At 45.3% G+C, this 11,348-nt stretch overlaps 1 protein-coding gene across 3 annotated transcripts in view; it reads left to right on the top strand.

Annotated features, from left to right (window-relative positions):
- ACTA2 (actin, alpha 2, smooth muscle, aorta) overlaps positions 1–9,079 on the top strand; it is a 49,893-nt gene extending 40,814 nt beyond the window's left edge. For all 3 annotated transcript variants that reach the window (XM_012659708.1, XM_012659707.1, XM_012659706.1), the window contains exons 4-9: positions 947–1,057; positions 2,762–2,846; positions 3,237–3,398; positions 4,840–5,031; positions 6,301–6,482; positions 8,780–9,079. In XM_012659708.1, coding sequence (XP_012515162.1) covers positions 947–1,057; positions 2,762–2,846; positions 3,237–3,398; positions 4,840–5,031; positions 6,301–6,482; positions 8,780–8,923 — 876 coding nt within the window. In that variant the 3' untranslated portion in view covers positions 8,924–9,079. The remainder of the gene's footprint in view (positions 1–946; positions 1,058–2,761; positions 2,847–3,236; positions 3,399–4,839; positions 5,032–6,300; positions 6,483–8,779) is intronic.
- Positions 9,080–11,348: the final 2,269 nt, after the last annotated feature.

Here is an 11,348-nt window from a genome sequence, read left to right as displayed (position 1 = left end):
TCTTGTTTTGTTTTAAGTCTGGGTGAATCTAATATTCCTAGTACTGGTAGAGAATTTTCATGCTTTTAGAGATCAATTCATTTAGCCCCTTTTGCAATCATTTGTTCTTTTTGTCATCCAGGAAGTAAAGAGGGTGCTCAACCATGAAACTAAGGTACTTATGTCCAAAGTACGTTCACACAAACACCCTATACGTAGGCACGAGCGTTTTTGGAAACAGATGAAGGCCAAATGTCTGACCCTGAATGGAAGGTCCAGGGTGTGCCAACAGAGGAAGCTTCTCCCAGCCCTAGACAGCGAAGAGGGTGGTGGAGGCAAGAGACAGGGAGACCTGTGCTCTTCTCCACGTACACTGCAAAGGGCAATTTCTCCAGAAGCATTAAAAGCGGCAATTTATTTACGAAATGAAAGCATTTTCCCACAACATTAACTTAAATGGAAAGAGAGAGCAAAGAAGATACAGTTGAATAACAGTAACATTGACTCTGGGCCAGCCATTGGGCTGAATACTAACTCTAGGGTCAACTTATTTAATTTACACAAAGACCCAATGCGGTACACACTAATTCTTTTCATCCCCTTATTATCAATGGGGAGACTGAAGCTGAGAAGGGTTAAAAACTTGCCAAAGCTCACATAGCCAAGAAGTGGGATTTGAACCCAGATTTAACCCCAGAGCCTGTACCACTAACCATTGTACCATCCTGCCTCATGGACCTGGATTAGGGATTTTTGCTCAGTCACATACTAGATGTGAATCCTTGTGTAAGTTACTCCCACTCTTTGAGCTTCAGTCTCTGTGTCTGTAAAACTGTGGACACATATGAGTACTTGTAATGTTTCCTTTGGTCCTGGTTTTAGTGGATTCATTCTGATCCCTTATCGGGATCTACAGTCCCCTGCAACTGGACATCGTTGTGTTTCTCCTCTGTCTCCCACTCGCTAGATCTGGCACCACTCTTTCTACAATGAGCTTCGGGTTGCCCCGGAAGAGCATCCGACCCTGCTCACTGAGGCACCCCTGAACCCTAAGGCCAACCGGGAGAAAATGACCCAGGTAAATATCTACCCAGCACCCAGCACTTTTGGGTTTGGGGAAGGTCCTGTTACAAAGGGGTGTGCAGGACAGCAGAAAGAAGGCCCGAACCAGCAGTACACCAACAGACTGGGAACCTCCCAGGAACTTGGGTGTCCCCAAGAACAGGAATATCTTGATAGCACTCACATCCTTCCTGCAGAAACCAGCCCTATTGCCTCCAAGAGCAAGAGGAAATTTAACAGATTTAATTGAAAAGGAGACATGTTAGGTTAAAAACTTCAAAATGTAGTATAACATGCAGTAGGAATTTTGGTTCTGGAGTCAGACAGAAAACTGGATCTGTCACTTATCAGTTATGTGACCTTAAAAAATCCGCTTAATTTCTCAGAGCCTCAGTTTCCTTGCCTGTAAGTTGGGAATGCTATTAGTATCATTATTTTTCGAAGTTTTTGATGTGAAGATTAAGGAGGCAAAATAATGACTGTGTATCATAGTACGTGATGTAATAAATATCCAACAAATAATAGTTATTGTTATTATTGTTACTTGTCTGAAGCTCAAGATCTTACAGGAGAATACCATCCACTCCACCAGACAGAGGGTATTTCCAGTTTGGATGAGCTATTAAATAATGACATCTAATGTCAATTCCACTCTTGCTATGGTCAAGCACTGGGCTCAGCATTTTATATGTATTGTTTCTTTAAATCCCAGCAATGTGAAGCAGGAATTATTATTATCTTGATTATATAAATGAATAAATCAAGGCTGAGATACATTAAGTGATTTTCCCAAGGGTCACACAGCAAAAAATGGCGGAGGCTAGAATTGACCCATGATCTTTCAACTATGGAGAATTATAAATAACTACAGAGCCTTTTGCTTGGAGGGGGTCTTGGTGCTTATACCAACACACTAACAGTTATTCTCTGCAGGGAAATACCTGTGTGCCTGGGAATCACTTCACGTAGTAAGAGATATTTCTGATGACAGTTGTTGCTCCTGTGAAGGTAGAAGAATGGCTGGGAATTATCACTCTATAGCAAACGATGTCAGGCATTCTGGTTAATAGACCAGGGAGGGTCTTGCGGCTGGAGAAATGAGAGCCCATGGACATCTCCTGATGCACAAACTTCTCATGAGTGACCTGAAGGAGCTCTGGCTCTAATGTTGTCCCTGGACTGCATGAGCTGGGGTGACAACATTGGTACCTGGTCCTCCGTTACCAGCAGACAGTTCCTGCCTTCCAGGAATCAGGACCCCTCCCACTGCAGCCAGAGTGGCCTCAGGTTCTAGGGCTACATTGACCCAGCAACAACATACGAAAGTAGAACAGATTAAATGGAACCTCTGACGAATCACAGAACTGCGGCTAATCCCAACCAATCTGAGCTTCAGGTTTGAAAGGTCTCTTTCTTTATGCCAGAGAAATCAAAACCTGGATGTTGTCTTCTCTTTTTCTTTGGCTTTGATACAGTTAATAAGTCTTAGACTGTGCACACTGCCTTCCCCTCCCCTCCCCATCCCGTCAGGCCACCGAGGTGATGGTCTGTCCATTCATATTTTCTCCTCTTCAAGTGACCAGGGCTGCCTTGGCCCTCCTTCACCTGGTCTCCTCTGCCCAGAACCAGGCAGGTCCATCTGCATCCATCGACAAGGTGTGCTCTCTTGAACATTCTTTGCCAGACAGGCACTAACGCAGCTCGTTGGATTGCTTTGCAGATTATGTTTGAGACTTTCAATGTCCCAGCCATGTACGTGGCTATTCAGGCGGTGCTGTCCCTCTACGCCTCTGGACGTACAACTGGTAGGTGGCTGGGAGGGATGGGGAGCTTGATCGAATGCACCAGCAGTGACGGGATTTGGTGGTCATAGACACATGGGGGTGATGGATTGGGGGTGAGTTAGAACTGACAGGGCTGATCCCAGCCCTAAAAGATCTTCCCACCTTTCAAAATAAGCCCTTGACTTCATATTTCTAGCAGGACTTTTTCTACAGTTTCCTTCTTCCTGGTCTTCCTTTTTTCATCTTTTCCAAGCCCTGTCCCACCTCATCTCTCCTATCAAATGCCCTCTTTCCTCCTTTCACTTAAGAGGCTTACACAGTCCCCCTCCCCCAAGGCTCCTTCTGTTCAAACAGCAAGTGATCACCCTCCAGCCACCGTGACGACTTCTGTCACCCCCAACTGTCCCCCAGGCATCGTGCTGGACTCTGGAGATGGCGTCACCCACAACGTGCCCATCTATGAGGGCTATGCCCTGCCCCACGCCATCATGCGTCTGGACCTGGCTGGCCGAGATCTCACCGACTACCTCATGAAGATCCTGACCGAGCGTGGCTATTCCTTTGTGACCACCGGTGAGGCCTGTGGGAGACAAGGGGAGAGGGCGTAGGGCAGCGTGTTGCTCACAGTAGCTTCCAGGACCAAGTGACTATCGAAGGAGAAGATGGGATGAAGACTTGCAAACGGCAAGCCCTGACTCTAATGCACAGAGCAAAGCACAGCTGTTTTTGCTATGTGGAATTGCAAAATGACTCTACTGTTTCCTTGAGGAGAACAGTTATAGTCGTCTAGTATTATGAGCTGGTCAGAGTTGTATTACTTGAACATTTTTAAATCCCCTCCATTAAAATTTTTTTTTAAAGATTGTGCAGAGACTGAAGATGGCATGGCGAGATAATTGGCAACCATGGAGACATCTGGGCAGGACTCGGGTCCCAGCTGTGCCACTCACTAGCTATGTGACCTTTGAACAAGTTAACCAACCTTGCTAATTCATAGTCTCTTTATTTGTAAATGGGAATAATAATGGATCCTATATCACAGGATTGTTATGGGTATTAAATGAGATAATGCGTGTGGAGTACCCACTACAGAGTAAACATGCAATAATTGTTAGCTGTTATTAATACGAACCCAGTAGACAGTGACACACGTGTCTTCAGATGCTAAGCAAGCTGGCGCACCCAGTTTTCCTCCACAAGAGGGCAGTGGCAGGCGTTGCTGGAAGCATCGGATGTCCTCCCCTTACCAATTTGGTGTTTTTCATGTTTAGGTTTCTAGACGTGCCTGAGGCTTATTCTAGGCTCTGAATTTGAGCCCTGATGATGGTAAAGCCTCCATATGCCATATGGAGTTAATTAAATCCATTCCTCCTCTGCTCCCCACAAAGACTCCCAAGATACCTCCAAAAGATTCCCGGGGCCTCAGATGTAATCAATAGCCTAGAACTTTAGAGACCAGAAGTCTTCAGAGACCAGAACTCCTTCAATATGTACTGCTAGAACCTTCTGGACTAGGTCTGGTCCTGAGCCAGTACCACCTCTTTCTGGAGGGTGATAAATGTGCAAAGGGTGTGAGCTGCAATATACCTGGGCTAGGCAGCACGATCTCTGAGGCTTTTTGAAAACTCTGAGGCCCCTGAGGAGCTGACTCAGTATAAGACTTCCTGATCAACTGAAAATTCAATACAACAAACGGAGGGTGATTAGTTATCCTGCAAAAAAAGTTATGGCACGAAAGGATTCCCTACTCAGCGCCTTTCTCTAGCTGTTACGCATTGTCCAGACAGTGTACACTGAGGGTCTACTATGTGTGAGGCACTCAACTAGGAACAGAGGTGGTTCTCTGGTGGACCTACGGTGTAATTACCATCAAGGATTTTGGGTCGCAGACTATTGAACTGACAGTGTTTTTGGAAGGAGCATGTATTGAGAGAGAGGCTGAAGTAGGGCAGGTAGATCTTTACCACCTGTGTAGACCCTAATGTTTGCCATTACGTTTGTATCTGACTGACAGCTGAGCGTGAGATTGTCCGGGACATCAAGGAGAAACTGTGCTATGTAGCTCTGGACTTTGAAAATGAGATGGCCACTGCCGCATCCTCCTCCTCCCTTGAGAAGAGCTACGAGCTGCCTGATGGGCAGGTGATCACCATTGGAAATGAACGCTTCCGCTGCCCGGAGACCCTGTTCCAGCCATCCTTCATCGGTAGGTAACAAATGCTCCTTTCCTGACAAGGGAAATCACCCTATTCTTCCATATCCAGCCAGCCATGTGCAGAACCAAGCCCTTCTGCACATGGTGACAAATGACAGGAGCCCCAAGACCAAAAGCATTTCCAAACCAGGGCAAGGGAAAGTGTCACATTTTCAAGGTGAGGAGAGGTGAGGAGTCTTCTTTCTAGGAAAACACCATCTATGTTGCAGTCCAGTCAAAAGCATTCTTGGCGTGTGGTGAAAAAATTAAGTACTGTCTGTGCTTAGGACACAGTGGAACCACTGGGATGGGTGGGGAGGGCGTGCTGAATGCTGAGAATTTGGGAATGGTGAGGGCAGAGAAAAATAGAAGAGCAGCCACAGTGAACCTGTTCCTACATTAGCGTTGACTTTGGGAGACAAATTTGCATAGGTGTTTACAGAGGCAGGATCTGGGAGGGGTGAGCCTGGGTTTAAGTCTTAGTTCTACTTGATCTTGGGAAAGTCACTTAACCTCCCAAACCTCAGTCTCCTCATGCATAAAATGAAGATTATAAGAGTACTTATGTCATAGGATGGCTCTGAGAATAGCATGAGACAAATACAGAGCACTTAGCCCAGTGCCTGGCAAACACAAGCATTCAGTAATTATTAGAAATTGCTAGTAATTAACAATTAGGTACTATTATATTACCATTATTATTGTATCAAAGCACTGCAGAAGATGAAGGGCCGCCTAAAGGTTTTTTTCCAAAAGATCCACATCAGAAATTAACAAAAAGTCCAGATAAAAAAGTATTATCAAGATTGGGAAAAAAACAAAACAAAACAAGCCTTTGTCTAAATAGAATGAAACATTTTTCTGATGATTCAGCATCATTTAGCTTTGCTGAGGGAGAGGATGGGGGCAGGGGTGGACGCAAGGCAGCAGCCAAAGAGGGACTTAGGAGAGTTCTGAACAATAGCCACAGCACTGGCTCAGGGTGGGGGACCTTTGCAGGGACTCCGAGGCTTTGCCCCTTATTTAAAACACATATAATAGTGAGTCTATTAAAAAATCAGTACTATCAGGTTGGAGCCCCACTCTGGAGACGGGGCAGCTTCTCATTAGATGGTAGGCAGGAAGACATGGAGGATAACACGGCCCTTTGGTCTCCCAGGCAGGTGGCTCCTACATTATTATGCCTGCCCAGCCTCTGTCCAGCATAAGATCATCTAGGTGCTCAAGTCTGGTTTTCTGTGTCTAACATGGGTTTTACCCTGGCCTGTGTCTCTTTTCCAGGGATGGAATCTGCGGGCATCCATGAAACCACCTACAACAGCATCATGAAGTGTGACATTGACATCAGGAAGGATCTCTATGCTAACAACGTCCTCTCGGGGGGCACCACCATGTACCCCGGCATTGCTGACCGGATGCAGAAGGAGATCACGGCCCTTGCGCCCAGCACCATGAAGATCAAGGTACTGTTCAGTGACAGACCCTGTGGCAAGGCTACCAGCAGTGTCAGCCCTATAACCACATGAGAAGGACTCTTCAGAGACCATATTTTGGTCACATGCACTTGTGGGTTCTATGGCTAGGCAGTGGGCACAAATCTACCATCCTGTACTGTACAGGATATAAGTCAATACAGTTCTTAAGAAAAACTGAATGATTTTATGCAAGATTTGATCTGTTTTTATCCTAGTCTATCAGCTACTTTCAGCAGCTGCAATCAGTGTCAACAGAGCTTTGCATGCGCTCATATCTCTTTAAAATATACATTTTTTCTTCTTCCACATTGCAAAAATAGCGCATCTCACGTGTAGAACATTTTTTAAAAATACAGATGAGCCAGACTTCTTTGTGAAGCAGTTTAAACACTGCAGATTCTGTAGCTTATACCCTTCTTCCACTGCTAAACGTGACCCCATCTCTGTGGCCACGGATTAGAATTCTACCTTCATCTCTTTGTCTGGCACACCTTTTGATACAGATGCTCAAAAGTACAGAATGACTCCAGGATAACCAAGCTCAGTCCCTGAGCCACAGGGCCCCTACATGGTGTGAGTGTTGCAACCCAGTCAAGGGAACTCAGAGATTAAATGGAGATAGTTCTTTAGAGGCAAACCTACATGTGGCTCGTGACTCCTCAAAGGCTATTATCTCTCTGAAGTCAGAAGGCCATGCTGGGAGCCTTTGACCTGTGTCACAAGAAAGAGGGAGAGGTGTAATTCTAGTGCAGTTCACACACACAAAAAGTATTCAAGCAAGTTCTCTGTTATGTGCACTCGCTTCTTTTCTTGGGAAGGGTATGCAGCTAACATAAGCCAGTGCGCTGGACTGAAACATGCTCGCTCTCATCCCTCCACGATAGGCTTTGGACAGTGCTGCCTTAAAAGGCTTCAGGATGGGAGCAGAGAGAGACTGTTTTCCAAAGGGTTTGTGTTTCTTGGATGCCTGTCTGATCAGCTCTCACTGCCTCTTACTCCCCACCGGAGGGAGGAGGATGAAGGCAGCTGCTGGGATCATGAGTAGCCAACTTAGTTGAGTGTGTATAACAGAGACAGGCTATAGCTAGAGTTGGGCAGTTCCTACTTCTCCAAACTTGGTTTCTTGAACAGAAATGAATGTGAAACTTTGGGTCCTGGTGTGGTGGGAAAGTATAGAGAACCATTAAAAACCTGGGAGAGTAAGATGATAACATCAGGGGAAAATGAAACTAGATGAGGGGTCCATGGGAACTCTGAGTTCTTTGCAACTTTTCTGAAAATCTAAAATTATCCCCAAATAAAAAGGTTATTTTTTTAAAAAAACGAAAAACAAAACAAAAAAACCTAGGAGAACTCAGGCTTGAATATTGGGTCTGACACTGATTTCACCAGTATGACCTGGGCCAGTTACTTAAATCTGTGTCAGCCGCTGTTTCCTTGTATATAGTATGGGAGTGATTTAGTACTTACTTTTCAAGGTGGTTACGAGAAGTAAATGAGATGATACATGTAAAATGCTTAGCATAGGGCCTGCTACATAGTGTTCAGTAAATGTCAGCTATTTGTATTAAGAAATAAATGCTCAACTAGAGCTTGGAGGATAAGCAGAAATTAAACCCTTTAGCCACAATTTTCACTGTTTTTTGTGCCTAAACCATTCATTTCTGTAAGAAACAGGAGTATGCCCTTGCATGCCAGGCCTGTGCACAGGGAAGGACCAGCCAGTGCAGTTTAAGACGGCACCACCACAGGGGACAGGGCACCACCACAGGGGACAGTTCATCCCCACAGGGGACCCTGTGTCCCTCAATGTTAAACAGCGCATCTAGGCAGAATTTCAGAGAGCCACAGGGACTTAATTAGGTGGTAATAATACTTGCATAGTAAGTTCTGGCACAATTAAAACGTCTTTGAAACACTGGTGTTTGTTTCTGCAGAAAGCATGAGTCATGCTGACTTCTGAGATAGAGCTTACGGAAATCAGAGGCATTGTCATGGTTCCCAAGTAGAATCCATGGTAGGATTTGGGGCCAGTGTTCAGTTGGCTCAATAATGCGGTAGGGGAGTTATGAATGCTTTGGACTAGATTGCATGAAGGAAGCCAGAAGAACAAATGGGCTTCCTGAGCAACCCCTACATCTCCAGCCTTCTCACACCCTTTTGTCAGCTAACAGCCGAGCGTGTCCCCGCCGAACAGGGAACGACAGCCGGGATGTGGGTGTGGGCGAACCCGCAGGTGTCGGCCTGCTGCACTAACGACCCTTCTGTCTCACCTTGACCAACAGATCATTGCTCCCCCGGAGCGCAAATACTCTGTCTGGATCGGCGGCTCCATCCTGGCCTCTCTGTCCACCTTCCAGCAGATGTGGATCAGCAAACAGGAGTACGACGAGGCCGGGCCCTCCATCGTCCACCGCAAATGCTTCTAAGGCACTTACTTTTCCCTGCTCTCTGTGTGTCTCCAGCACACAACTGTGAATGTTTTGAGGAATAATGCCTTCGGTTCCTTTCCAAACCATTCCTAGCCAAAGCTCTGACTCGTTACCTATGTGTTTTTTAATAAATCTGAAATATGCTACTGGTAACTTCCAGCGTGTGCCTCTGATCAAAATCCGGCTGTTCCCCAGAGTTGGGTGGATCGCGCCCGTTGCAGGGTGGCTCCCTCTAGTGGTCAGGCTGAGAAACTGACACGATGAGGATGGATTTGTTTCTCAGGCAAAGGACAGAATCACAGCATTCATAGGGGAAGCTCCGCTTAAGTTCTGTAAGCCAGAGGAACTTGAGAATACATGAAAAATTAAAGAATTAACATGGATTAAAGTGTATCAGTGGGATAATCCACACTGCTTCATAACTTGCAAATTGATTATATTGCTTTAAACTTATAACCCCAGTACTGGTAGCCTCATGGTGAAACCAAAAATAACAATTTTATATGTATATGCACAGACATATATATATATATATAAACAATTACATGTATTAAAAGTCATATTTTGTATATTAAAAAGTCACACACACATATATACATTTCCCATATGTGTGTATATATGTATATACATATGTGTGTGACTTTTAATATACAAAGTATGACTTTTAATACATATACTATATATTAAACTTGTATATGTATATAAGAAGGTATGACTTTTAAATTTATTATGGGGAACATGGATTTTTTTAAAACACTGAGAAATACTACTTTAAAATCTTACTACATACCTGTACCATCTGTTTCCCTTTTCCTGATCCGTGTCTGTCTTTGAAAAGGACACAGTGGGTACATTCACACCAGAAGGAACGGGAAAGATAACAATAGCTTCCAAGGATCACTAGCGTCAATCATCAAATGAAGGGTTTTACACACATTGTCTCTCATTTGTTCTTGAGAACTGTGTGGGGAAAGTAGTATTATCAGCCCACTTTATGGATGAGGAAGCAGAGGTTGTTCTGGAGATGCAATTATATGGGGGAGCTACCAACTTGAACTGTTGCATTGCCCATCTGGCCTTGCAGGTACAAAGATGTTAAAAAAATAATTTCCCTACCTGTAAGTGTCTTAGAGTCAGAGCGCTCTTCTGCCCAGGCCGGTTAACAGGCTCGGCGGCCTCCAATGTAGAAACATCTGAGGGGGTCGGCAGCCACTGGCTGTCCCGAGGAGTGAGGGGCTCTGTCTGTGGCAGCACCTCGCTGTGGAGACCTTGGAGCCCAGGATTTAGTGCTTGTTTGGTCCAGAAAACCTGAGCTTCCCTAGTCTTGTCTGGCCCTATACCATGGATAATTCAGATTCATACTACAAACAGCAAGAGCTGGCACATACCGGGTGCCTGCCATGACCAGACCCTGTGCCAAGCTCTCTATATTAGGATCTCATTTTCTCCTACAGTGGACCCATGGATTTGGTGTTGTTACTGCCTTTTTACTGATGGTGAGGTCACCAGCGGCTAAGGAATATTACCCATTGTCATGCTGCTGGCAGAGAGGGTAGCAGCTTGCTACTACTTGAGCTTGGTTCCAGCCCACGCTCTTAGCCATTAGACCAGCTTTTCTCAAAAAACAGGCCACACAGGCCAGCCTCATCCAGGCCTCATTTTAAGTGGACAGAGTCCTGGGTCATATCCAATGCCTACTGAACTAGAACCTCTGGAGCTGAGGCCAGGAATCTGAGATTTAATCAGACTTCTCTGGTGATTTTTTATGCATATTAAAATTTGAGAAACACCATAATATGATTGAGGGACATTTTCCAGCTGAAAATTCACGCTTACCAGGCACGGACACTCCACAGACACTAGGTTTACACTTAAGGATTAGTGTATAGCTACTTGCCATCAGACCACTTTCATAGTTTAGGCAAAAATCACCACCCTTTGCTGTCCATCATCACTACAGGGCTTGCTTGAAGTAAAACAGATCTGTTGTGCTGTTGTACTTCACATTGACCACCAGAGGGCGCGAGCTCTCTGGTAAAAGAATGGGTGCTGGGATCAGCTTCTCAAAAATACGGGCATGCCCCGGGGCAAAAATCAGGCAAAACAGAACCACCCACCGAATGTGCATGAGTGAAATGTTCATTCCCTGTGAGTCACGCAGTCTCAATGCCTAAGGCCCCTCCTCTCAGTCATAGGTCATTAGTCCCTCCCCTGAGTCCACAGGATGCCAGTGACTTGGAGGCAGAGTCTCCTTGAGGAGCTTCACGTGAGTCTCCAGTTTCTCTGGCGAGGAGGTGAAATCAGCAACAGATAGGTTTGGCAACCTCGTGAATCCTATTCTCTCCTCTAATAATAGCAAACTAGACTCTGAAAGGAAGGGCACACCCTTCTTCGATGACCTCTGTTTTTCCCATGACAGGCT

The sequence above is a fragment of the Propithecus coquereli genome, unplaced genomic scaffold (genome assembly GCF_000956105.1).
Source record: "Propithecus coquereli isolate 6110/MARCELLA unplaced genomic scaffold, Pcoq_1.0 Scaffold63, whole genome shotgun sequence".
In the NCBI taxonomy this organism is placed as follows: Eukaryota; Metazoa; Chordata; class Mammalia; order Primates; family Indriidae; genus Propithecus; species Propithecus coquereli.
This window is presented reverse-complemented; position numbering and strand designations above follow the sequence as displayed.